Source organism: Erythrolamprus reginae, chromosome 2, assembly GCF_031021105.1.
Source record: "Erythrolamprus reginae isolate rEryReg1 chromosome 2, rEryReg1.hap1, whole genome shotgun sequence".
In the NCBI taxonomy this organism is placed as follows: domain Eukaryota; kingdom Metazoa; phylum Chordata; class Lepidosauria; order Squamata; family Dipsadidae; genus Erythrolamprus; species Erythrolamprus reginae.
This window is the reverse complement of record NC_091951.1, coordinates 148,883,744-148,911,208: the sequence shown is the minus strand read 5'-3', so window position 1 is coordinate 148,911,208 and position 27,465 is coordinate 148,883,744. Positions and strand designations below refer to the sequence as shown.

Sequence of the window (27,465 nt, the reverse complement as noted above, 5' to 3'; positions counted from 1 at the left end):
GCATACAAATCTAATAAATAATAATAATAACTTTGAGGACACTGTTCTAAAGTATAAAATATCAAATTCTTTAAAACTGAGGAATCCTCTAAAATCAAGTAGTAGTTTTAAAATGCTATCTGGAAAAATGGCTTTTTAAGGCAATTGAACTTTTGTTTTCCTTGAATTCACTTCTCACCCTGAACTGAAGAACTTTTTGGATGAGAAGCAAAACATATTCAAGGAGAAAAAGTCCTCTTGAAAAAGCATTTTTTGAACCACATCAAACTCATTACAAAGTATATTTTTTTAAAAAAAGATTCCAGTAGTGTACCTAAAAGAGATGATATTTCAGATAAGTAAAATATCTATCTTTCTATAAAAAGAGACAATTGGCTCAGAAACAAGCTAATGAAGATGTTTCTGAGTTTATTAGAAAGCATTCCAGACCAATTTGCACAAATCATAGTTTCCCAAAAAATTTCAAGATTCATCTTAATAACATCAGGAGGCAATCAAATAGATTATAAAAGCAAGGCTTATAACTGTAATAAACTAAATTTTGTTTCATAGTAACAAGATATATCAAGAGCAAATAATATTCTATGTTGGAGAAAAATGAAATTTCTATTTGGAAAAAAAAGAGCAAATAATGCAAAATGCATTTACAGTACAGTATTTAGAATTAGCACCACCCAGTGGACTAGGAAAGCTTAAAATTTCTGACCGGTTATCATCAAAAATACTTAGGAGTTTCAAGCCTTAGAAGGCTTATTCTGCACGTAAAAATTTTTATCCCTTAGGGCTGCTTGGGCCTAATGCAATGTATATTAGTGAAGCTCCTTCCTAATATGAGATTAGATCCCTCCCAATACAGACAAGAAAGGATTTACTCTGTATCAATCTTTTGTCTATCATCTCATTTTGTTTGAGATTGCTAATTTCAGATCATTTTCTTCTATTTTCTTCCCATGTATACTACACACATGGAGAACATGCTCCCAGAACAGATGTGTCACATGCTGGCTATGCCCATGCCTGGCTTAGCAAAGGGGGGGGAAAGTCCCAAATTTTTTGGTGTTGATTTTGATGCAAAAACACTGTGTGACGTGAGTTTGACACCCTTGTCCTAGACTCTTCTTCTAGGAAAATATACGCTAGGCGCTGGACTTTGTTCATGTATTTCTTGTAAATAAATCCATTGCTAAATTCCCCTACTCCTAGTAATTATGCTTATGATTTGTATTTATTTATTTATTTGATGGGGGGGGGAGGTAAATCTTACCAGATGGTAGAGTCAACTAGGATACAGTTGTCAAAACAAAGTTCTGATTGAAAAGTACATCTTGGTAGGCAGTGAAACACAATAATTTTTTGTACAATAAAAATACATTCTTTATTCCCAGAAAAATGTGGGTGGCAGATAAATGTTCAAATAATTTCAATAAAGACACTAACATAAGCCTAAACATTATATAGCATTTCTCAAAAATCTATCAAGTTACAGTACTGTGTAAAAATCATTGTTTTTATTCTACAAAACACCAATTGCTGTGAAAATAATAAATATGTTCTACTACCAAGTTGGGATACTGCAATTTATACTTTATTCAAGATTCATTTCAGCTAGATACACCAAAATTCTCTGCCTTTTCCAGTCCTCTAAACTGCTTATGTTTTATTCCAAATTATATAGTATGTTGCCATACCGCTTATTAATTCCCCACGAACTCCCTTGGAAGTTGTAATAAATTGTATTATGATTTCCACAATGGTCATGTTACTAATGGATACCTAGCTAATTCAAAGAGGTAGACCTACTAACAAATTAAGATGCAGCTTGGAGGGATTAGTAATCAATAACTAACTGCATTGATTTGCCCCCAAAGCAAGTAGGTGGAACTTCAAACAGATCATTTGGTTTTCTGGAAGCAGTCTGAATTTTAAACAAGCTTTCTAAGCCTTCAATGTGCTCCAGTAATTATCTATGTTGAATGGAGTTATCTATGTTGTAATCAAAATTTAAAAATGATCAAGGGATATTACAACTTGTTCAGAAATAAACTACTGTACTTCTCAAAATAACTTGTCCCAAAACAGAATCACTCATTTTGAAATCTAAATGTTTCATGCAGAAGTTCTGCATACCATATCTTAATTACAAACTAAGTCGGAAAGTCAAAATGTGTGTATGCATTTTACAGAAACATTCAAGATGTAATAGTATTTGGATGTTACTGAAACGTGTGTTCAGATTCCAAAGTTTTCCTCAGACACATCTATATTCCTCACAAGTTAACCTAATTAAATCCCTATAGTAATATTAATATAATATAGTAAATTGTACAAGTGTTAGGAAACATTTGTCACAGTCAATTCAGAGACAGGTGAATTTATTATAATGCAAATAATCTTCATGTCCTTTGGATAATGCCATGACTGCCAAAGAGTTATTTAGAAAAGTGATGGCTTCTGATTGTTAACTCCAGTACATACATACTGATAGGTGGCATATTAAAGTTTCATAATCTTTCTAGAATGTCCCCATCCACCCCGGTGTTTGACATCTGCATGGGATCATCCTCAGTCTAAATAAACACTAACAAATTGATGTACACAGTCTAGGGTTATTACCATATGTAGTGTATAGTATAATCCAAAATCTCCCAATGAAATAGTAATTTGTAGATTTATAATGAACAGTAAAAAGGGGGGGGGGGGGGCATAAATAACCTGATTATTCTTATAAAAACTACAAACAAAAGGATGATTTTCCTGACATTTTCAACTAACTATGGAAATAACAGCTAGCTTTCAATGCTTTCAGATGAAATTGGCACAATGAAAGCAGTAAAACAACAATAGTCCCCCTTTAAATGCATATCCATTGATCTTTACTCTTATACTTTTACCAGCAACATTTTTCTCTTTTTTATTCCCTTTTTTACCCAGCTTAAGGAACAATTATATGAAATCTGAAAGCTAAGTCACTATTGCTAAATTTATAAATGTAGTTGCTACAGCTATTTGTATTTTCTCTGACAGGCCAACTAATCCACTTGAATTTCTTTTACTTGTTATGGGTTTTATAGCTATGGTTTTTTTTAACCATTATTACCGAATTTATATGTTTATACAGAAAATACAGAAAATTCCTAATATTAAGAAAATAGAATCCATACTGCATCTTATAAGTGCCCAAAAATAAAATGAAGAAAAAGGCAAAACAAAACTTTTACTGTCAAATTCCATAGTAATTTTCTATACTTGCCATACTAGAAAAAAACTTTTTATTTGGCATCATGGATCCAAGTCATCTCTTCGAGACAATGTCTTACTACGTAATATCCTTCAATGACACTCTTGGATCAAGCTATTTGTCAACTGTGGTTCAACAAACATGTTAAATATATATAGTATTTTGAAAAAAGGCTATTTACAAAATACTCTTTCACGATGTCCAACCTCAGCCATTTCTTTCAGATATTATTTAAAAAATCCTCTATTCAATATGTTTCTATATATATCCTAATATATCAGTTAAATATCATAGAAACTGCTCCTTTAAAGGCTAGGATAAAAAACAAGGCACACACAGGTATGTCTACTTCACAGGTTTGTGATGTTTTTCATTACAGTATCTTATGTTATTTTACAATAACTCTCCAAGGGAGTAAAAGATCCAGTTTCATTAAGATGAATGCACTCATTTGAAGTCTTCATAATGTAAGACAGATTTTTTTCATTTGTTACAGAAGACCAAAACTTATTTATAGGAATAAATCTGTTAATCCGTGACATATCTGTGAGAGAAAATTTTAAGCAATATTGTATAGATATAGTCAGCTCATGTCTACTTTTTTTCAGGTAATAATAAAACCAACCTTCCCAAATATTATACAGGCTGCTTTTCAAAACCTTTTCCCCAGCTACTACAAAATCTGATATAATCTTAAGACTTTCTTCAGATCTGCTATGAAGATATCAACTCCCTCATCAGTCAGAACATTGTCATCTGCCAAGAAGAGATGTGATTTATCAGAGGTTATTGAATTATGTGACAGAAAGTGCACACCAATTTTATTACAATACTTTACCATTATGTTGTTAATCTGAATTTGAGCGGCTTCCCACGCACATCTAGGAGTTGAATCGTTTTTCCAACTACCTATTGGTAACAATGAAGACCAAACTAAAACAGTATCTGGGAATGCTCTTTTAAGAATGCCTAAATCATTTTTCATTGAGATAATGACTGAAGTATTATTCTCAGGAAACAGATCATCTTCACCAAGATGAATTATTATTACTGAGGGAGGACATCTGCTATGATACGTTTCATGCAAAACAGGCATAAGCTGTGTCCACATCATGTTCTGTATCCCATGCCAATACACATTTGCCCGTGAAGTTGAGATGCCCAACTGCAATCCATGTGGCTGGCTTTCCGCTCTTTTTTTTGATGACAAGATCACAGAATTCCCACATATCCATATTTCCTTTGGTGCAGGTGGCAGATTTCCAACATCTAAAAGCAAAATACCGCATTAACTCCTTTGACTCAAGTTCCACATAAGTTCTGACATCATAACAGCAATAATCCCTCTTGAAAGAAAAATATTATAAAAATGTTACTATAATGGACAAATTATATCAACACTGAAAAACAAAATCAAGAAATGCAAATTAATTATATCTTCAAGAATGTTCCACAGTTGAATTTCAGAATGTTGTTAAGACAATGGATTATCCAAATGGAATGAACAGAATAGGGGATGACAAAAAATCAGCTATGAGGTTGAAGATGAACTGGCACAAAAACAAAAAAGTCATTCTTAAAATATATGTGCTGATTAACAAAAGCAGATGAAATAAATTTTCTCTTCATATTTCTGGGCTATCACTATACTAAGACAAGTAAGAGCTTGGCCTACATCAGTGGTTCTCAATTTTTTCTTCACCATGGACATCATTTAAATACCTTTTGTGGCCACAAACTATGGCAAAGGATTACCAAGACTTAAAATCTTAATTTAAATCATAACACTTCTTTAAGGTTTTGTAAACCCCCCAGAGATCTGTAGACCATAGGCTGAGAAAAACACTGTCACCGCCATTAATTATTCACCCAGTAGTAGCAGTAATATAACAGCAAGAAAAGTCATAGGAGAAGCGCTATTCACAGATTTATGATCTGTCCTAGTGACATCTCCTATGGAACAGCCTTTTACATGGTTGTAAAAAATGTACATGGCTTAAAAAAGTACATATGGCTGTAAAAAGTATTCTGCTATACTGGTATTTTATTAAAAAATATATTACTATACCATTTGGTTCAGAATACTTTTTTCCTTGTTTTCCTTCTCTAAAATCTAGGTGCATCTTATACTCCAGTGTGTCTTTGGGAGAGGATAGGATAGGATAGGGATAGGATAGGGAGGAAAGGAATGGAACAGAATGAGCTGGAATGGACTTTGGAAGTCTTCTAGCCCATCCCCTGCTCAAGCAAGAAAATCTATACCATTTTAGATAAGTGACTGTTTGGACTCTTCTTAAAAACACACACAGCTGGAATACTGGAAGCAGTCGTTCCATTGGTTATCATAATTTAGTTACACATTACCTTGCCTTTTCAATAGCTACAGGGACGAGACAAAGACGATCAAAGGACTAATATCAGTCATGTCTCCTTAGGTACCTATCAGTGATGGGCTCCTTTTTCTTTTTCTGTTATTTAAAAAATATGTTTATTGGTTATATACATTAAAAACAGGGTACAGAAAAGTAAAGGGAATATATATAATGTACATTCTAGCAATTATAGTTTACTTATATAGCATGCGTGATTGGGGAAGGAGAGGGAAAGAAAGGGAAAAGGATTTAGAAAAAAGGGAAAGAAATACAATAGGAGGATGAATAGAAAAATAGAGCAAAAAAAAAAGTAGTAAGAAGAGTGTGGGGGCCCAGCGTAGAAGCTGGGGCTTTTATGTTTTGCGGCCTGTGGTTTAAGCATATAGGTGGTATAGATTTTCCTGAAGTTTTATCCATATGTATTTGACATAGTTGCTAGTGCCATCATTTATCAGTGATTTATGAGTTTGTTCATTCAGTTTCTTTGTATTTCAAAATTTGTATCGATCGATGTTTACATTTTATCGTTTCAATTTGGTATTATGATTCATGTTGTTATTTACTGGTTTTACACGTTTTAGTTGGACATTTTTCTTGATGTATAATTTTTAAGTAATTTCTTTTTTTTAGCCAATGGTACAATTTGTCCCATGTGATGGGCTCCTATGGGTACAGTCAGGTAAAAAATATTTGGTCAGGTATGCAGAATCGGTAGAAAAAAATTGAATTTTTTTTTCTTTTTTTCCCTTCTGGGCTCTGGGTATTTTTCCTATCACAGTAAATGAAGTTGAATGTGTATAATTTCAGAAGGGATGTGCCTGTGTGTGTGTGTGTATATACACATACAGTTTATATAGTAGATAACGTATATTTTTGTGTGCCTCTGTGTAATATGTATGTACATATATGGCATATATACATAGAATTAGATAGTGTATTTTGGATGTTCAGTGATAGTAAATAGTTAGGGAAATTGTATCTTTTTGAGGCCAGGAGAGGCCAGACATCCTAACCCAAACTCTTGATGTGAATGATATCCAGTTGGCCACCTTTAAGCCAGTCAAATGACCTTTAAGCCACCCCGTCACGATTGTCAAGCCACTTCCACCTGGTCACATGGCTGGCAAGCCACATCCACAAAATAAGCCACGCCCACAGTGTGTTAGTAAAAAAAATTGCAGCCCTTCACTGGTACCTATGGATGGAGCGTTTTGTCTATCTATCCTACTCATTTGCGCTAACTTTTTCCGGCAGAAGTATAAAGCCAACCAAGATTCTGGGGAGAGAAGTTTCTGTTCAAGAGAATCACAACCATTGCCAGCATTTCCTTGGAAAAGCAGTCTGGGCATTCTAGCGAGAGTTGCCTTTATCTAAACTCACCTTCTGCGGAGGGCACCACAGTGATCACAGCAGTACGTTTCTCACCGAACCCCTTCTTCCTTTGGTCCTGTCTCTCCACCAGCGGAATACGATTGAAGTTTCCCGCGGAAGCCACTCCTTTCTTGCCATCATCCGAGTTCAATGCGGGACTAGGGGACGGCGCCATGGGCGGCGCGCCAAGCAAGCCGCGTCTGCCCGCCGCTATAACCGCGTCCAGGGCTTTCACCAAAGAGGAGCTGGGCGGGTTGCCCTGGGGGTCAGAGGGCAAGGCCTCGTTGTTCCCCACGTCGTTGGGCTTAATGGGTACCATGGCAGAGGGGGGGGATTCAAGTTGTTTTTGGACGGTTTCACTTTAGGGCAGAACCCAGGGACTCTCAGTTGACTGAAGCCGTCACCGCCGTCCGAGGGTGGGTGGGGTGGCGGAGCCAAGCGCAGCGGTCCGTTACCCTAGAAACCACTTCCCGGTCACATTCCCTTCTTCTAATCCTGACCCAGGCTTAATCGAGAGTCACGGGAGAAGAGCGTCCAAAGAGAAATCGCGAGATTTAGCGGAAAACAGCTCCGCCCGGCCACCGTAGCTAACAAAAAAAAAAACCGCAACCAAAACACCAATGGTTGGAGGCTCAGAAATGCGCGTGCGTATTAGCTTCGCTGGCGAGGTTCTGTAAAGCAGTGTTTCCCAACCTTGGCAACTTGAAGATACAGGAGTTCAACTCCCAGAATTCCCCAGCTAGCGAATTTCTTCAAGTTGCCAAGGTTGGGAAACACTGCTGTAGAGGTGCTTAAAATTAGGGGTGAATTCCAGTAGGGAACAGATGCACAAAGCATTCTTTCGATCGCATTACACCAGGGCAGAAATGAAGAAAAGATTGGCCACGCTGGCACAGTCTATACACAACACAACAGGTTTGTGGGTGGGGAACAAAGGATGTGAACTGCCAGCATGGCTCTGAAAATAAATTGAAATTCCAAGGAATGCTCTGACTCAGATTTTGATTTAGTTTGGATGTTATCTGGAACCTTGACATCTGTCTTTGTTCACTGCACTACCAACTTAAGAGGCTAAAGTTTAACGTATACTAAAAAAGCACACACGTGCGCACACACATACTTCAGAGGCATTGAAATATGTTGTCATAGATAAAATTACTGATCAGAGCAAATGGTGATAGTCAGTGGGGGGGTTTTCCTTCTCATCTTTTCTCCTGAAGTGTTCCTCTTCATTCTTTTCTAGTGCAGTCAGTGGCTAGGCAAGTGATTAGGCTTAGCAATGTGTCATTTCTTCACAAACATGTCCACTTACTGACAAGTGGAGTATATGTCTTAAAGATGATAATTAAATCGGAGTGATTTATAACCCAGGAGGCAAGATTGTTTTAATATATTTGGCAAATGCGTTAAAATAACACCAAGAAATTTAACAAGCACAAAATGGTGTACAGTACTTACCATGCAGAAAGCAAATGCATAGCATCAGAATGGGAAATAAATGGCTTGGTATTTGATTGTAAACAAAATAGCAATCAATACTGTGAAAGGGCTGCAATGATGGTAAAATTCAATTTTGGACATTAGCAAAAACAGTTTCAATTTATTCACTTTATTTATCTTATCCACCTCAATTTAATGTCCAATTCTGAACATCACTCTTTAAGAAAAAAGTCAGACAAACCAAATGATTCATAAAACACTGAACATTTTTTTAAAAAAATGAGCAGGATTAGGGGAATAGAAAAAATTGAACAGTTTAACCAAAAAAAAGTATACTCCATTAAATCTATCCAGAACTCAGCTATTTGTTGTGGTATTCTAATTTAGATTCTTACATAGAGCAGACAATTGGATTTGAGGTCACAAAGCCTTTTCTGACTCTGTAGTTCTTTGATTTCATAATATGATTTACATTATTTGAGTCCCACCATTGTGATTTTATAAGCCATGGTTTATGTATTAGTCTGGTAGGTGAATTCAGTTGGTTATGGCTTCATGTGATTTGTAAACTCAGTCAGTTTACACTAGATGGAACTTACAATGCCAACTTTAGGACTAGTGTAATTTAGAACTTTAGGGATTTGTACATGAACAAAACAGTTCCCAATCCTGAGGAGCAATGGCCGTTTCTCACCCATTTGCAAGGCTACTATCACCAGTAGTCCTAAATTATCCTCCTTGAGAGTGGAAGGACCTCATTTAAAACAATTTTTTTAGAGCTGCTGGGCATATAAAGTACTAGTACTTAATTAGAGAGACATAGTCCTTATATATGTCATTAAATATTGTGCTCTGATAATGCATTCTTGATGCTATCAGGAAAGTAAGGCTGAAGTGAAAAGAAGAAAAGGTCAAAATGCTGATTTGCTCCAAAGAGGTAGATTTAGAGCAATTTCTGTGTCTGTGGTGTTTTCAGTTTCTCTTTTCTTACCTCAAACAGCATAAAGTCTACGGAGAGGGGCGGCATACAAATCTAAATAATAATAATAATAATAATAATAATAATAATAATAATAATAATAATAAATATCAAGCTTTCAAGTAGCTGGTTAGTTGGGCACTTAAGCTTTTTGCCACCAGTCCTGAAGTATGTGGAATACAAATTATTTTATTTAAGAAAAGAAAAAGTCCCAGAAATAATCAAAATAGTTGATACATCTTTTTAGATCTGGCCACAAAAGGTATGGATGTTGTTTAGAAAGGGGTTTTAATTGTTCCTTTAACTGTTTCTTCAGATGTCTTTGTTGTAAGCCACCCAGAGTCCTTCTGGAGTTGGGCAGCATATTAAACAAACAAGCAAACAAACAAAACCTCTCTCCCATCCCTGAAGGTGAGGAATGCACAAAGGGAGGTTGAATATAACACTAATGCAGAAGCCGTTCCAGCTTTTTCAGTCCAACAATAGCATGAAGAGGATGGAGAAATCCATGAGTAATTCTGTTAGTCCCATTTTCTGCCTTAAAAACCATGAAACGCAGCTTTTCGCTTTAAAAGAAGCCCCCGGGGGGGGGAAGGGAGTTCAATCTTTGTTTTACTGGGTTGTACTGGTGTGGGACAGCACAGGGGTCGCTGACAGCAACAACTTTGACGAAGTTGGTGGATCACCCATGCCAGGAAGGCTGCCAGAGCGATCCCCACCTCCCCGCCGAGCCTGGGCAAATCAAGATAACCAGCACGCTTGACACAAAGCACTTGAGGCTGATGTTTCCCTGCTCCTTAAACTTAGCAGACTATCCCAACAGCCACCCCGAGAGCCCACTACTCAAATTAGCGAAGTGCTCATGTATCGTCATTAGAAAGAAAGGAAGGCATGTTCCCTATCATGACTGCGTGGCACTTTGAAAATGCTACCCGGAGGTTTATTGTCACCTGCGCAGCTGCGCAGCTTAGAGGGAACAGTGGTGTAGGGTTTCCTGCCTAAGCAGGGGGTTGGACTAAAAGATCTCCAAGGTCCTTTACAACTCTGTTCTTCTATTCTATTTCAAACATTGTAACAGTGCTATTTTATTGTGATTTGGACTAAGGAGAAATTTCCTAAGGGTGAGACCAATCAAGTTGGCAACACCCACCCAGTCACATGACCAAGCCACACCCACAAAACCGATAAAGGAAATTTTTGTATTTCACAACTGACCTGGATGATAAGGTTTGAGTGTGTTTTTTCTACTGCCAGGACACAGTTCCAAATTTCCCAAACTTTATTAAGAATCTGCACAGTCTTAGATATACAAGGACTTGTTAGGTAAGGTTCCAAGGTAAAAGTCCCTGAATATACATACAAGCAAATTTATATAGTAAATTTCATACAAACCATTTCAAATGGTGCCATAGCACTGGCTAATCTACATTTGATCAGTTACTTTTAACAATCTATCATAATTACGGCATTTCCAGAGCGATCTTCTAGTGGGGTTATTCCATTAGCTATAACAGCCATTTTGTGGTACAACTTACATTTCCACTACAACCTTGAAACTATATAGCCAGAGTACCTGTTTGCTTTTCTGTTCTGGGGTGTTTCAATGAACAGTGTTTCAGCTAACTTCGCATCCTAATAATAAAGTCATTTTGGCCTCTTTATTAGAACTCAATTCCATATGAATCCCACCCACAATTTCTCTGTGTCAATCTATCTATTATAAAAATAAGTGTCTAAATAATCTCTTTGAAAATTAAATAAAAATGAATTTGCTCTAGGTATTTGTAGCTATTTGCTGTTCTATCTCAGTAGGTGGCAGCACCAAATCAATTTTGGTGGCATGAATATTAAGTAGATTTTTGGGGTGGGGGAATCCCACCCATAATTTCTCTGGGTCCATCCATCTATTACAAAAGCCAGTGTCTAAATAATCTCTTTAAAATAAAATAAAAAAAGAATTTGCTCTAGGTATTTGTAGGTATTTGCTGTACTAACTCAGTAGATGGCAGCACCAAATAATTTTTGCTGACCATGGATGTTAATTAGATTTGTGGGGCGGGGGAAATGCCTTCCAGTCAGGGTTGACTCCTGCAGAGTTACAGGAGTAACTCTGCAGTTTTCCTGAAGGTCTTTTCAGAAGTGGTTTGCAGTGGATTGAGAAACAGTGACTAACTTAAGATCCCCCTGTTGATTTTATGCCTAAGGTGGGAGTAGAACATATGATGCCTTTAACCAAACTGGTTCTCAAGTAGATTTGCTTTAATTCCCAGAAATGAGAAGGATCTTGATAGCACTTTTCTCAAAGCAACAGATATTATTAAAGGATCGGACTTTTTGTTAACCACAGGTTATTTTAACTCAAGTCAGTAATGGTCAAGGGCTTTTTGTGGCTGAGAAGCTGGCCCAAAAAACCCAACAACATATCCCACACTAAGGCAATGGCACTTCTGTAATGTTGCTTTAAAACACTGTGGATGCAATAATCAGAAATTTAACAAATCATACTTGTATTATCTGTAGTCCCTATAAAAACATTTAATCAAAAATGTATACAAAATTATGTAACTTCTGCAGTTTGACCCTTTTATATTAAATATTTGCAGAGTTAACCTGGAACACAAATTCCTTTGAAAACAAAATTTGGAATAAAGTGACAGACATGTTTTTGATTTACAGTAGTATTTCTAATGTATTAGCTTCAGACTCACTGGTTACTTATATTTTATCAGGAAAATTCTTCTTGAAGATGTCTCCACCATGTTACCGATAATACCAAAGACAGCTTTTCAAAAATCATTCACTGTCTGTAAAATATCTGCCTGTAGCAACAAGACATTTGCATTCAATAATAGCATAAGAACATTGTAAGAAATTACAACAGCATTTGGTATATTTTAGCTCCTTAAATATTGATTTGCCGACCTCCTTAGATATTGATTTGACACAAGATGACTTTTATTCTTTCTCAAAAAACATTTTGAAAAGATAAAATACAATTTAAAAAACTACTTATTGCATTTTTATATACAATATATTCTAATCATGTTGAAAACTACAGGTTTTACACTCTTAGTATACTGAAAGAAAAAAAAACTTACAGTCTACATGTCATAAAGCTTAAGTTGTTCTTTGATATCAGATTGAGACATATCTCCAAAAGTGTCTGATTTTTCCTTTAGAAGGTTGAAGATGGCAGCCAGCTGCTCTTTCTGAACCCTGCCAAGAAGAGAACAACAAAAAGGAAAAAAGAGGAGATACTCTTATTTTGAGAAAGGCAGTGGAGTTTGACAAGATAGCTTGCGATATGGGATATTTCCTGCCTGAAATTTTTTAAAAAAAATGCATGATGGAGATGTGTGAATAAAAGTTTTTTTTTATCCTGAGAATAAAAGACTGCACACATTTGATCTGAAATGCTGGGAATCTTGGTTTTGAATTTTTTGTCAACATCCCTTTTTAATGCGGAGTGAGTTCATATACTTTTAAGACACATTTTCACGTTTAGCAAGCTACCCTTTGAATGAATTCCCTGATATCCTGAATTCCAATGTATATTTTGTGTTGTGAAAAATTACACAAGGCACTAGGAATATTCACCTACAAATTAAATAATTTAAATGGGGTGAACAATCTCTTGGATCATTTTTAAGAATAAGCAACAGCTAAGAAATCCAGTGTACTTTACAAATGTAAAGTAGTCTATGGAGAGGGGCGGCATACAAATCTAATAAATAAATAAGTAAATAAAATAAATATACTATTGTTATACTGCCACATGATCATTATTTTCTGATACTATTAATAAGGAGATCCACCAACTTAATCAATTGAAATGTGGACACAACTGGAAGCAAATGAGGATGCTTGTACAGTACTTGTCATTCAGAAGCCTGGAATATGACATTAGATGGATCTCAGTCTGGATTGATTATCTTACCTACCCTCTTAAGAGACTGGAGCCTCAATCCGTCTTCTTCTATCAGGTAACCCTCAACTTATAATCGCAACTGGGATCAGATTCAGAATTTCCATCACTAAGCTATGAAGCATAATGTCACATGACTGCGTCACTTTATCACAGCAATACCAGCAATCCTGGCTGCTGTCATAACTCCAGATGTTAGGCGGGAAGTAGAGGGAGCATGGGGGAAAGTACCAGCAGCATGGTTCAAAGCTGCAGAATTCCAGTAAGTATCAACAGAATAGTGTCCAAGTTACAACCATAGTTGCCTTTGTCCCTCTGCATTCTGAGCCCACCCTACCCTTCATTCTGTCGCACCACCCAAATCACCAACAGCATGATACAAAGTCAAAGCATCCCAGAAATTGCCTTAGCTGCACAGCTGCCACCCACGAAAAGACTTAGATTGGGGTGGGTGGGTGTTGAAGCACCCCTGAGATTGTAAGTGCAGGCAGGCTGCCAAGTCCCCTAATTTGGATTGTGTGACTGTGAAGTGCTACAACAACCATAACTTTTCCAGTGCTTCTGTAACTTCAAACAGGTGCTGGATGAGTGGTTGTAAATTGAGGATCACCTGTAGTGTTTTAACTTTAAATGAAACATTTTTGCCTAGGTTTAGACAGTATTTCCCTTAGCTTAACAGGGATTCTCAGCTTCCTCCATTTTTCCAAAATTTGCTTGCTTCTGCGTGATCTGCTGAGTATAAGTGTGGCGTGGTATTCAGGTTTGCCGCTAATGCTGCCATAATTCTGGAGTGCGCTGTGGACCCAAGTCCTTTTTTTGCCAAAACTAATGCTTGTAGGATGCCTAGAATTTTCTCTTATTTTGCCTCTGCCATCATCTGCCAGAACTCCATCTAATTAAGAGGGCATTTTGAAAGTTTCTAAGGTCTCTTTCTCATGTTTGGGCTAATTTTTAGATGGCCACTGTTCCCTTCCAAGCTCTCAAAAAGCGGAGGTGTCAAGTTGTAGGTGTTCTTAGGATTTTTTCAAATCTAAATGCCTGTGTGCCTATAGCACCACACATGTCATTGCACCAAGAGGGGGGGGGGCAAAAAAATTATGCCAAAACATGTGACATATTTTTTTTACAGTGTAAAGCATGGGTGTGAAACTTGTGGTGTCATGTTTCCATGACGTGATATTTCACAACATTTTTCACATTCACGGAGCTGGGGTGGGCATGGCCACATCCATCCCGCAGGCTACCAGTTTGACACTCCTGGTGTAAAGTGTCAATCCAATTGCCCAGATATATGGGCAATCTTTCTCCTTGGTGTCTTCTTTAGCAATTACAGTGGTACAAATTATAGACCTGCAGATGCATACAGGTAAACCATGATAGAAAAAATAATCACAGTGGTTTATTATTATTATTATTATATCATATCTCTATCTCTATCATCTGTCTGTCTGTCTGTCTGTCTGTCTGTCTATCTATCCTAAAAATATGAGTTCCAAGTGTAGCTAAAGAAGAGACAGACAGCGCAATCTACGGAACCTAAAATATATTATTCACTTAGCTTTTGTTAGCCTCTGCTAACATCGTCAGAGTGTAAAAACTACTAATGAAGAGATATTCACCTTTATACATCATTGATCAATTTGGCCATTGCCCAGGTGATAGGCCCATAAACCCACCTCCCATTTATAATTAGCTGTGTTGTCTTTACTTCAGACCGGTTAATCGATGGAGGCCTAGCTCCTGTTACTTCCTCCCCTATCTCCTATCCCCTGTCCATCCCTAGGGAATGGCACAGAGCTGTCAGATATTGCTTTAACTGCATTCTCTCCAGCTCCTTCCCACACACCACCCACTCTTCTGCATCACAGGCACATTTGATATATCAACAAAATTTGTTTGTTATTTTGCCCATGATCTTATAACTGGCCTGGATCGTTCCTCATCATCCCTGTCTAATATGGCTTGAGGTTGCTCTGCTGTGCTCTTCAGAAGTCGGTCTGGACCGGCTATGCCTCAACAGGACAAATCTACATGCCCAAAGGTGTGTGTGGGTGTGTGCTGTCAATCTCTATTCCCCAACAAGGATTCGTATTCACTCATCCTCCTGGATCTTTCTTGGTGCCTCAATGCTTGGTATTGCCTGGGATGGACAGTCCAAGCAGTGCGCAACAGAGCTAGGCCTTCATCGATTAACAGGTCTGAAGTAAGAACAACAAGCTAATTGTATGTGGGAGGTGGATGGATACACACACACACACACACACACACACACATATATTAGTAGTGGGTTCTAAAACCCATTGCTACCGGTTCTCGAGCGGGTGGGCAAAGCCTCCCACCACAGCTATTGGTTCACTGAACTAGCCCGAATCAGGAACCCACCACACACACACACACACATGTACATGGGCTGGGTTGCTCCTGGTTTTGCAAACCGGTAACACCGGCTGCAGAAATATATACTGTATATACCAGTGTTTCCCAACCTTGGCAACATGAAGATATCTGGACTTCAACTCCAGCATTCGCTGGCTAGGGAATTCTGGGAATTGAAGTCCAAATATCTTCAAGTTGCCAAGGTTTGGGAAACACTGGTATATACAGTATCTCCAGAGATCTAGGAACTGACAGTGGGATTGGAGGTGGGGGTAATTGGTGGAAACCCTCTTCCTTTTATTGCACTTCTAAAAAGACATGGATTTACAAGAAGCTTGGCTCAAAATCTGTACCAGCTGTGAAAAACGGTTAGCAAAGTTTACCTTTATGTAGACCAGAGGTGGGTTCTTCCTGATTCGGACTAGTTCGCCCAAACTGGTAGCGACCCGCTGGTGACATCACAATGATGTTATGGAACTGGTTCGGTCGGCACTGGTCTGCTACCATCTTTTTTTAAATTGTTTTTTCTTCTGAGCATGCACAGAAGCCTGGTTTCCGGCACTGTGCATGCATCACCATCTTGTTTTGGACTTTTAAAAATATGGATTTTTGGTACTGCGTGAACCAGCAGCGAGGTAAGTTAGAACCCACCCCTGATGCAGACATTCTTAGTTAAGACAGTAATACTCTTGTTTTACATCTCTATTTGTGTGCAGAAATTTAGCACTTTTGATCAAACTGTTTCAATACATCCCTAAGTGAACAGAAGCTAACTTAACCTTTATCTAGTAAAAAAAAAAAAAATTCTCTCTGCAAATTTGAATTCATACTTACTACTTATGAGTAGTTGTTAATAAGATTTAAAACAAAACAAAATGGTGAATATTGCAGGTGTAAAACATGGGGACAACTTCCAATCAGTATTTGTAACATCTTCTTTGGAAGAAATAACCACTTCCAACCATTTCTTGTAAGCACCTAAGAGTCTTTCTAGTCTTGCTTTTAAAATATTTTTTTGCTCTTCCTTGTAGAATATTCCTAGCTCAGAAATAGTTATAGTTTAATACTATGCATGTTTGGGATCTCTTTATAGATTTTCAGTAATATTCAAGTCTGGGGACTATGAAGGACATTCTTTCTTATAATAATTTAAACTATTGTTTTTGTTTTCTAAGGGCAATCAATCATAACTTTCCCAGTTCCGATTCAAATATGATTTATTGGAAGCAAGAGCTGTGTGTATATTATGCATATTTACAAACACAATAACCAGTCATGAAAACTATTTAAATGTTTATTGGACTGAAAAATGGCAATATACATTTTGAAATTGCTAGAAATTATAGTCCTTTGTACAAGAGCTACCTTCATATTTAGAAAACAAAAGCAAAAACAAAAAAGCCCACTCGGACAGCAGTATTTGTCATTATTGAAGAGATAGCTTTGTTCATTGCCACTAGTCATTTTCCTTATATATGTATTGCTGCATACTGAAAGATTATATTGTATATAAGGCATTATTTGCATAGTTAATGGTGTTTTGAACACTGAGTCTATCAATGTGAATTGGAGGCAAAGTGGTTGCTAACAAATATCTCAAAGCAGAGTGTCCTTATATGAATTGGATTTGGTTGCAAACTGTACTATATTAGAGAAAATAGGTATAGGAATGGAAGCTTATCTTTTAAACATTAATTATGCTCAAAGCTTCCTGCTGTTTTTTTAAATAAGCCTGGGAGACAGGGAATTAGTCTAGAGGAAAATAATTTTAAGCCTATATGTCCCAAAGAATGATTGACTAAACAAATTCAAGTATTTCCAAATAATTAAGGTTTTGTTTCAAAAAAGTATCAGGATGGATTATGAAGCTTTCCCTCAAAATATAGGAGAGCAACATTTAAACAAAATCCATCTATCAAACAGGAAGTGATTATCAGTAAAATATCAAAACTGATATGATGACAGAATACTGACACAACATAAAAATGGATATATCTTTAATCCTATTTAGGAAATGTAAAATTGGTAACCAAAGGGCCATTTTACATTTCATAGCTCACATTTTTGGATTCCATTCTTGGGAACAGGCTTGAAGTGTCAAGTAAACAAAAGTATTAGCCAATGGAACACTTTTAATCCTTGCAATTAAAATAAGTCACAAATTGTTCTACTAAGACTGCAATCCTATACTCTTATTTAGGAGTACACCCCATTAAATTCAGTGGGACAAACTTCTAAATACATGCCTATAGGGTAAATCTTGTTTCTTCCTTCTATCCAAGATGAAATGCTGTCTCATTTCCAAGAGGCCAGAGACAGTATTAGGCAACCAGGCTTCCATCTGTGGATGGAAGAAATCTTCAGAAGGTTTTATATATTACAACTTTGTCTTCAAATTTATCAAGGTGGTTTTTTGGTCCAGGACAGAGTGGTGGAAAAGGGGTCAACTCTAGCTTGTTCTACCATCTAGACAGGAAACAGGTCTATAATAATTGGGCCACTTTTGCCCAGGTTATCTAGTTAATTTCTTTTTGTTTTGTTTAGGGGAGGCTGCAGATATGGAATACTGAACACAACAAAGTGTGTGTGCTCTGCTTGCTTGCAGAGATCTTACTTTACATCTAAGAACATAACCCTCCTATAGTAGTCTGTGATTTTTCTCTAGCCATATAATTCTCCAGACCAGACACCCCAACTTGTTCCAATCTTAATATTACAAGGATTGATTCTGAGGAACTCAGCTTCAGCCAAACAGAAAGTCTTATATTTTGAGGGATATTTTTTCGGTTGTGTTTGGGGTTTTGCCCTTTTTTCCCCCTCAAGCCTTTAAAAATGCCAAAAGGTCTAGGAAGAGTCTAGGGATAACTTCATATAGTCTTCAGTTCTGCAAAGGGAAACAAGAAGAAAATAAAGAGAATACATTTTAATTGTGTCACCTTGGGTCAGTTATATATTACTAATGTTTTTATTTTTTTAATAGTGCAGGGAAGGAGTCTTAAGGAAAGTTTCTAGACCTTTTTGGGCATACACAAATAACAAAACGATGCCTCAGGTTTTAAGAGGTTACTTCATCATTTGCAGCAGGATAGCCTACGCCCAACGAACACAAATATCTACAGCATGTCTCATTTTCCATCAGGGACATTTCACATTTCTCTCTAGCCCTATCAAGTGAAAACTGACTAGGGTCTCTTGGACATTGGGGGAAAGGAGGAATAGAGCATTGTGTCTGTACTAAGCACTACCTTCTTTAGCAATCCCATGATTTGTTGCTCATATTCATGGACAAGCCCCCATCGGTTCAGATGTGGGGATTCAATATGAGCTGCTCTATTTGTCAGAAGTCGGATTTGCTAAGCCCAGAACTGGAACTTGCAATGAAGGGGACTGTCACACTGCATATCTATCAACAAGCTCCTTTTTGTACTGGAAGTTCATCCAACTTCATTCAAAATTCCATGGATGAAGCAAGGTGTTAAAACTTTTGTTCAGATAGTCCCTTGACAGATGCTAATTTTCAAGACTCCAAAACTGTAACTCTTCTATGAATTCTACTTTCATTTTCAATGGTGTGTTTTTGTAAGTCAAATACTAGGTTCATAAATATTAAGAAAGCACAGGCTTGGTGAGATTCATTGTTGTGATGATGTAGATACTGGTAAACTATTCATCATAGACTGCTACTGAAAAGGCTATTGGTTGTACATGACATCCACTTCCGAAATATCAGGAAATGACTTTGTATAAAACGTAAATGCTGTACTTTTTAAGCTGAAAAATGTACTGCTGCACAAATCTTTTTCTCTCTTAAGTTGAGGACAGTTAAAGCAACATGAAGTAATGTTGCTATAGTTATTATTCACATCTCCTGGTAGCTAATGAGATTAAAACCTAAAATGGAGCATCTGAAGTTCCAGCAGCAAATGAAGCCTTCAAATCTCTCTTCTGCTCCCACCCCAAATTTTGTCTGTCTATAGTTGCTGAAAATCTGTAGTTCCCTTAATATTTTAAGGTAGGAAACCTATGGACATGATAGTATAAGCTCTAAAATACAGGTAAAAGCCCTTAGACCCAGGGAAAAGACTGGTCTAAAGGGATGACAAGCCACTTCTGATCTTCTTGATCTTTTTGTTTGCTTCCCAAGAAGTGCTATTTTAAGAGTTAGAATTGAAGAAGCTTCTTGAGTGAGAAGCAAAAAAATTACAAAAGAACACCACCACCACCCCAAAAAAAGTCTAGTTGCCTTTTGGAAAAAGCACTTTTGGGATATTTCAATAGACTATGGCTAGTTGCTAAGTTTTATTTTAACAGACAGTATTAAGATATTAAAAGATGGGTCATTCCAGCTGCAGGAAATCAACAAGCTGTTCTATATTGTACTGTACTGATATGCTTATGCTATTTTTTAAAATGATATACTGTATAGCATGCTTTTTTACAGTTATATTCTACATGTAGTTTTGTAAAGTAACTTTGGGGCAAACAGGTTGAATAACATTTGGAAGTCATTTTCTTGAGCTGCACATCAGTTGTCATCACAACATTAATTGTTGTACTAAAGCTTTTAAAACTCTAGTTCAGCTGAAATATTTCTTATGAGCATCAGTTGAAAATGCAGGCAGAAGGAACTCACTTGCTTTCATATGTTAATTCAACAACACTACAAGTCATTGGTATGCCAGGTTGATATCCTAATACTTTAGCGCAAAGCTACAAGAATTTTTGGAAGCTTCAGGCCACTATTGTTTACTATTGTTGTAACAATAGTAAATTCTCTGAATGATTTTGAGCTGGGACAGCAGGAATATTTTTCTTGGACATGTAAAGCTTATTTCAGATTTAATTTACCAATTTCCCCTCCTGTTTGCTGTTAATTTGCCCCTGAATTATCTCAATAATTTGAAAACCTTTAGGGCTGCAAAAACTATAGTTAGGGGATCATGCATAGCTTGTAGTTTAAACCCCATCTGCCATCACTCCAATATGTTTATTTTTTGTTAATATACTAACAATTATTGTTTAAATGACAATATGTTTTACCTGAGAAATCCTAAAATTGCCTGGAATAATTCTTTGCTATAGAACTGTTTAATATAGTGGATTATTATTCAATTCTTATCTGTTTTATGAGGATGCACTAGGAAAATACAGGTCAAAACTGAGAGCTGACTTTCAAATCAAGAACTTCGAAGGTTACATCTGAAAAGCAAATTCGTCCAACTTCCTTCAAAAATTCCATGAATGAAGCAAGATGTTAAAACTTTCATTTCATACAGTCTTTTGGCAGATGCTCATTTTCAAACCTCCCGGTAGTTTCCTGGTTCTGGCTGGTCTTTTATTGCTTGTTGAAGAAGAACTGTACCTACAACATCCAATAGGTTAGCAGGCAGAAAATGTCTGACTATGACATGGTCAGAAATATGAATAAGGAGACAAACTTCTTGTGCATCCAATCATACTTGGGCAATAAAGAATTCTATTCTATGTAGTATAGAAGAATATACTGCGGAGACTGCAGATAGGCTAATGAGAACTAGACGTTGAGCAGAAATGGAACACAATCAAGGGGTCAAAGCAGCTTTCCCTGTTATTCCTCCCACCCCCATTCTCTCTCTCTCTCTCTCTCTCTCTCTCTCTCTCTGTGCAGTTATAAAGAAAAAAAGAATTCAGTTCATAGATTAAATTTCTTGTAGTGACTTATGGAGATGGTCTTGGGGGGAATATTCAATAGCCATCTCTCACACCCAGAAAAAGGGACAGAAGCAATCCCTAAAGTATGTCAAAAAGATAATATTTGGAAGACATTCAGGCTTGACTCACTAAGTGGGAGGAGAGGAAACACACAATCATATTTGCAAGATTCTGTTAATGTAGTTTAACTCTATAAAGCTGACTTCTAATTTTCTTGTGGAATCTGTTTCCTGATCTAGTTAACCCCAAAAGGCTTATGCAATTTTCTCCAGTGTGATTTATTCCTTAATATAAATGAAAATAATAATAATAATAATAATAATCCAAGATCAGTTCCATGCCAGGCACATTTAGGAAATGTGTCACAAAAGAGAATCAGGTATAGGCATTAAAAAACTTATCATATTTTTATATGTGAAAATACAAAATCGAACTGTATAGTTTTTAAGAAAATTATTAACTTACTACTGCTTTTGAATATAATAGAAATTTGAAAACTATAGAGCAGTCAGCTACTTTGTAGTCCAAAACATCTTTTTGATCTGCCAGTTCTTTCCATACATTGTTGCTATATTTTTCACAAGATGCTTCTGGTGCACCAAACCAAATAACTGCTAGAAGAAATTGGTCTTTCTTACCAGAAAATATTGGGCGAGCCAGACTGCTGATGTTTGGGAGATTATAACTGTAATTGATCTACTTTTAGTATCCCACTACTTTAGTAAATAAAATTTACTAAATATGTATTGGATTATTTTCACCTGCAGCATTATCTGGGTCTTTCTACCAGTTAGATTAGATCATTGCTAAAGTTATTCAAAGTCATAATCCAGGTGAAATAGGTTAACTGTAGCCTTAGTGAACCTACTAGGCAATGAATGGGATTTCACTATGTCTAGAAGGCACCCAGGTGAAACAGCTGACCTATTAAAAATTGGTCTGGTCTCAAAATCTTTCCTTAACAGATTGAGCAACATTTAAACTTAATTTGAAGAGTATTCCCTAGCCTGCAGAGGACAATAACTTAATTTGACAATAATGTCTGCCCCCCACCAATCTGGTTTGATTGGGAATTAATAGTAACTGTAGTCCAAGATGTCCAGAGAAGCCCCAGGCTGGGGAAAGAAACACATGGAACTTTTATTGAGGGCACTAACTCCCCCAAAGTGTTTGTCCATCCTTCTTGCCCAACCTTCTATCGTGCTGCAGAAGATGAAATAGGGGGAGGGGGGAGAGCAGAAACTTACCAGTCTCTCTTATCCCAAAGAAGCACCATGCTGGACAGGAAAGCAAAGCTGCTGGTAAAGGAGTGAGGAGGAGGAGGAGGAGGAAAGTGGAGAGGAGGCAAATGACAAGAAGAGGTGAAGGTGTTCACCAACACATAAACACACAGGGTTTCAGCAAGCAGAAGTTATGGGGAAATTAGCAGAAGAGCATGCACTTAAGAGCAGGGTTGGCAGGTGCCAAGGGGTAACAGTTGCAAGAGACCCCCACCCTTATGAAGGCTGGTGTTTGGAAAAAGGGAAACTGGAAAAATGTTTGGATGCCTTGATTAACCTTCTGCTCCTTTTGGCTTATATATACAGGAGCTATTACAAATTGTCCAGTCCAAATTTAAGTACAGTGATACCTCATCTTACAAATGCCTTGTCATACAAACTTTTCGAGATACAAACCTGGGGTTTAAGATTATTTTGCCTCTTCTTATAAACTATTTTCACCTTACAAACCCGCCGCCGCCGCTGGGATGCCCCACCTCCGGACTTCCGTTGCCAGCGAAGCACCCATTTTTGCGCTGCTGGGATTCCCCTGAGGCTCCCCTCCATGGGAAACCCCACCTCCGGACTTCCGTGTTTTTGTGATGCTGCAAGGGAATCCCAGCAGGGAAATCCCAGCAGCGCAAAAACGGGCACTTCGCTGGCAACGGAAGTCCAGAGGTGGGGTTTCCCAGCGAGGGGAGCCTCAGTGAAATCGCAGCATTGCAGAAACACAGAGGTCCAGAAGTGGGGTTTCCTATGGAGGGGAGCCTCAGGGGAATCCCAGCAGTGAAAAAACGGGCGCTTCGGCTGGCAAAGGGGGTGAATTTTGGGCTTGCACGCATTAATCGCTTTTCCATTGATTCCTATGGGAAACATTGTTTCGTCTTACAAACTTTTCACCTTAAGAACCTTGTCCCGGAACCAATTAAGTTTGTAAGACAAGGTATCACTGTATAGCTTATAGACTGATTTGTTGCTATAAGAAAACAATCTGTCTTTTTTTTTTTTAAAGGAAATAAAAAGCAGACCTCAAATGGAAAACTCCGCCTCCTCTTGCTGTACCTTCTTGGATTTTCAGCAAGGGATTGTGGCCCAATAGCTTTTTAATGTCAGATGCTGTTCTTTTATTTAGGTGATTTGAGTTTCGGATCGTGGTATCCAATTTGCTGCAAGCTTTTCTCATCATTGAAGTTTAGATGAAAGGCAAGGACAACTGGAAGAGCATCTCTGTTTTACTTTATCCCACTCCATTTCCCATCTCATAAATTAATGCCTACTGGTAAGCAGATATCTGTACATCTTCTCTCCCCCAGGTAGCTAACAGAACCTGTGATACTGCCATAACAATCTTCATTCCATATTCTCCATCTCTGGTAGAAGGGAAGTAGGAAAGCATGATGACAAAGAAAGTTCTTGCACTAGAGAAGGGGAAGAGACCTACATATGTAATTATATTTCCAAGAAGCACCTAAGCAGGATTTGAAGGTATTAGTCTCTCCCACTGTTAATTCCCAGCATGCAGTCTTCAGAGGTTTAAATCTCTCTCTCTCCTGGAGGTAATATGCAAACATAATTAGCAGCCATTGTTCACTTTCTTTTCTAATAATTTCTAAATTTTCTCCAAATTTTGGAGGGTTTGCGGGTTTTGTTTTGTTTTGGCTGTAACTGGGAGAAGCAATTTTCTGTGCTTAGCACATATCTATTGCCTTTATTATCTCAACCTTCAAAATGTACCTCAGATTCTCAATTTCTCTCACCTACCCCACTGAAACAAATGCGATAAAATAATTTTTACAGCAAATGACCAGAAGTACACATTCAGTTTGCAAAAAAACCCAGGTATCCCTTTCTAAATCTGCTGTTATCATTATTTTACTGCAGAAAAAAATTTGCTGCCAATCTGCCTTCCATTGAGGACCTGTACACTGCAAGAGTCAAAAAGAGGGCTGTGAAAATATTTACTGACCCCTCGCATCCTGGATATAAACTGTTTCAACTCCTACCCTTAAAACGTTGCTACGGAGCACTGCACACCAAGACAACTAGACACAAGAACATTTCTCCCAAATGCCATCGCTCTGCTAAACAAATAATTCCCTCAACACTGTCAAACTATTTACCGTCTGCACTACTATTACTACTAATTTTTTCTCATCATTCCTATCATCCATCTCCTCCCACTTATAACTGTATGACTGTAACTTCTTGCTTGTATGCTTAAGATTTTTATTAATATTGATTGTTTTCTGATTGGTTATTTGACCCCTATGACAATCATTAAGTGTTGTACTTCATGATTCTTGACAAATCTATATTTTCTTTTATGTACACTGAGAGCATCTGCACCAAAGACAAATTCCTTGTGTGTCCAATCACACTTGGCCAATGAAGAATTCTATTCTGTTCTGTTGTTCTGTTCTTTTAACAACAGTCAGAGCAAGGTAGGGAACCTTCAGTTCTATAAATGTTGTTGAATTACAACTTCCAATATGTTCCCTTCCTCCATTTGCCCTGGGTAGGTCTCGAGATAATGGTTTAAAACAACAACACTTAGAGGACCATAGATTCCACATCCCATGGAATAAATATGTACACATCTGTTATTATGTTCTGAACTTCAAGAAGGAACTGCACTTGAGAAGATCCGTCTCCCCTCTTGCTTAAATAATACTAAACACCTTGTATTAATAGCAATTGCACGTAAGTTATATACCATTTCATAGTGCTTAAAGCTCTCTCTAAGTAGTTTACAGAGTCAGCATATTGCTACCAAAAATCTGTCATCCTCACTTTACCAACCTAGGGAGGATGGAAGGCTGAGTCAACCTTGAGCTGGTCAGGCTCAAACTCCTGGCGGTGAGTTGAATTAGCCTGCAGTACTGAATTCTAAACACTAAGCTACATGGCTCACAAAACCAACTTAATACCAATTTAATCTTCAACAATTTGCCAAAAATGCTAGGAAATATAGGTTTAAGAAACCTATACAACACACCATTCCAAAATTACATCTCAAGAGATTCCTCCAGAAAAGACTAGATACTAAAAACTGAAGGAGATATGCCCAAATAATGCAATTTAGCAAAAGGGATTTTGTTGGCAATTTCAAATGAGGAAACATCTTATCTTCATCTTCTGAGAGTATGCCACTATGAGGACTTCATAGTGTCATCTTTCAAGGAAAAATGAAAAATACAACATAGTAATTAAAAGATTAGAATTGCAGATATGAAGGAAACCGTTGTTCAAGCTTCATAACTTGCATTAAAAATTGTTTTATAAATAAATACATACATAACGAAGGTCCTATTGGAATTAACTGGATGTGCATTTATAGGCCTGAAACTGACTTGAATTTAACTTATTTGCAATGCATTAAATGTCTGCCATTTAATGAAACACTGCAGCTCATGCCTACAATCTAAATATTATTTATAGACTTTGACTGAATAGCCTGAAGCTGGAGCCTCAGTAGGGAGCTATGACTAATCCTTGGAGCCCCTTTGACTGACTGCTCTCCTTCCCTGTTGTTTTGCTCTCTCTTCATGTTGCCCGATTCCTGAAGGAGTACAAGCAAGCTCTGAGAGCAGCAAAAATAAAGAGCAATATCTTCACTTTTTCTGGAAGATCTGCAACTCAAGCGAAGAGCTTTTCCTGTAAGTGGGCAAGGGCAGCATGTTGAGGAAATAGGTCACTTTATTCTGATGCCTATAGAACAAGCTAAGGACTATTATTCTCCGGTGTCTGCAAAGCCCTTACAAATAGGCTTATAAATATTGGAGCAAAAATGGGAGACATTGCATCTTGTAGGGCAAAATATCAAAGAGCTACAGTGCCATCCGTAGTGCGCAACTGATGCTGATTTAAACAAAAGAGATTGAAGCATGTAATTTGATTGATTGTGCCACAGACCCATCCTAGAATATAGCTCATCTGTTTGGAACCCATACCGCATTTTTGACATTAATACCATTGAAAATGCCCAGAAATACTTCACCAGAAGAGCTCTTCACTCCTCTACCCGTAACAGAACACCCTACGAAACTAGACTTACAATCCTGGGTCTAGAAAGCTTAGAACTAAGACGCCTCAAACATGCTCTAAGTATTGCCCACACGATCATATGCTGCAATGTCCTGCCTGTCAAAGACTACTTCAGCTTCAACCACAACAACACAAGAGCCCACAACAGGTACAAGCTTAATATTAACCGCTCCAAACTTGACTGTAAAAAATAACTTTAGTAATCGAGTTGTCGAAGCGTGGAATTCACTACCAGACTCTGTAGTATCATCCCCTAACCCCCAACATTTTACCCTTAGGCTATCCACGGTTGACCTCACCAAGTTCCTAAGAGGTCAGTAAGGGGCGTACATAAGTGCACCAGAGTGCCCACTGTCCCCTGTCCTATTGTCTCTCCTATATCTTCTCTTCTATCCCTATATCTTTCTTCTATTCTCTCAGTTATATTTCACTCCTTTATTTTCTCCTCTATTCCCCCTTTAATACATTCTACTTGATGATACCCTCTATAACCCTCATTGTGTATTATTGTGTATTGGACAAAACAAACAAACAAATAAATAGCTAAGAGCAGCAGCTTTGCATTGAAAAACAAATCCTTTCTGCCGATATCAATATACTGACTCAAGCGAGCAACTTTCTCAGCCTTAATCTCCTCCATAGAAATTGCTTCATATGACTGATTTCGATAGACAGTTCCTCCAGCCCAAAAGTTACAGACTGCTCCCCTTCCCCCCCCCCCCAGAAGTCACTGAATTGGCCAAGTTGCCCAAAGTTCAGACTTCAAATTG

General features: G+C 37.5%; 2 protein-coding genes across 7 annotated transcripts in view; both read right to left on the bottom strand.

The window, feature by feature from the left end:
• Positions 1-1,349: 1,349 nt before the first annotated feature.
• LOC139161111 (uncharacterized) lies at positions 1,350-7,561 on the bottom strand. The gene is made up of 2 exons (XM_070739821.1): positions 6,991-7,561; positions 1,350-4,507 (listed from the first exon to the last, which is right to left on the bottom strand). Exons 1-2 carry the CDS (start codon positions 7,298-7,300, stop codon positions 3,912-3,914), a joined length of 906 nt encoding a protein of 301 aa, XP_070595922.1. The 5' UTR covers positions 7,301-7,561; the 3' UTR covers positions 1,350-3,911.
• A 3,104-nt stretch (positions 7,562-10,665) lies between these two features.
• The window catches only part of MXRA7 (matrix remodeling associated 7), an 89,097-nt gene continuing 72,297 nt past the window's right edge, over positions 10,666-27,465 (bottom strand). For 3 of the 6 annotated variants that reach the window (XM_070739818.1, XM_070739819.1, XM_070739820.1), the window contains one exon: positions 16,982-18,585. In XM_070739818.1, the coding sequence (XP_070595919.1) occupies positions 18,546-18,585 (40 nt within the window). In that variant the 3' untranslated portion in view covers positions 16,982-18,545. Of the gene's footprint in view, positions 12,220-12,498; positions 12,617-16,981; positions 18,586-20,746; positions 21,064-27,465 lie in introns of those variants that run through there. The other 3 variants (XM_070739815.1, XM_070739816.1, XM_070739817.1) reach the window with 2 other exon arrangements.

What these genes read in the sequence shown, in the direction of transcription:
- LOC139161111 (XM_070739821.1), bottom strand. Translation starts at nt 7,300, where the DNA reads ATGGTACCCATTAAGCCCAACGACGTGGGGAACAACGAGGCCTTGCCC. An exon ending in TGTGGTGCCCTCCGCAGAAG is followed by an intron (nt 4,508 to 6,990) that starts GTGAGTTTAGAT and finishes TTTTGCTTTTAG; the next exon opens with ATGTTGGAAATCTGCCACCT.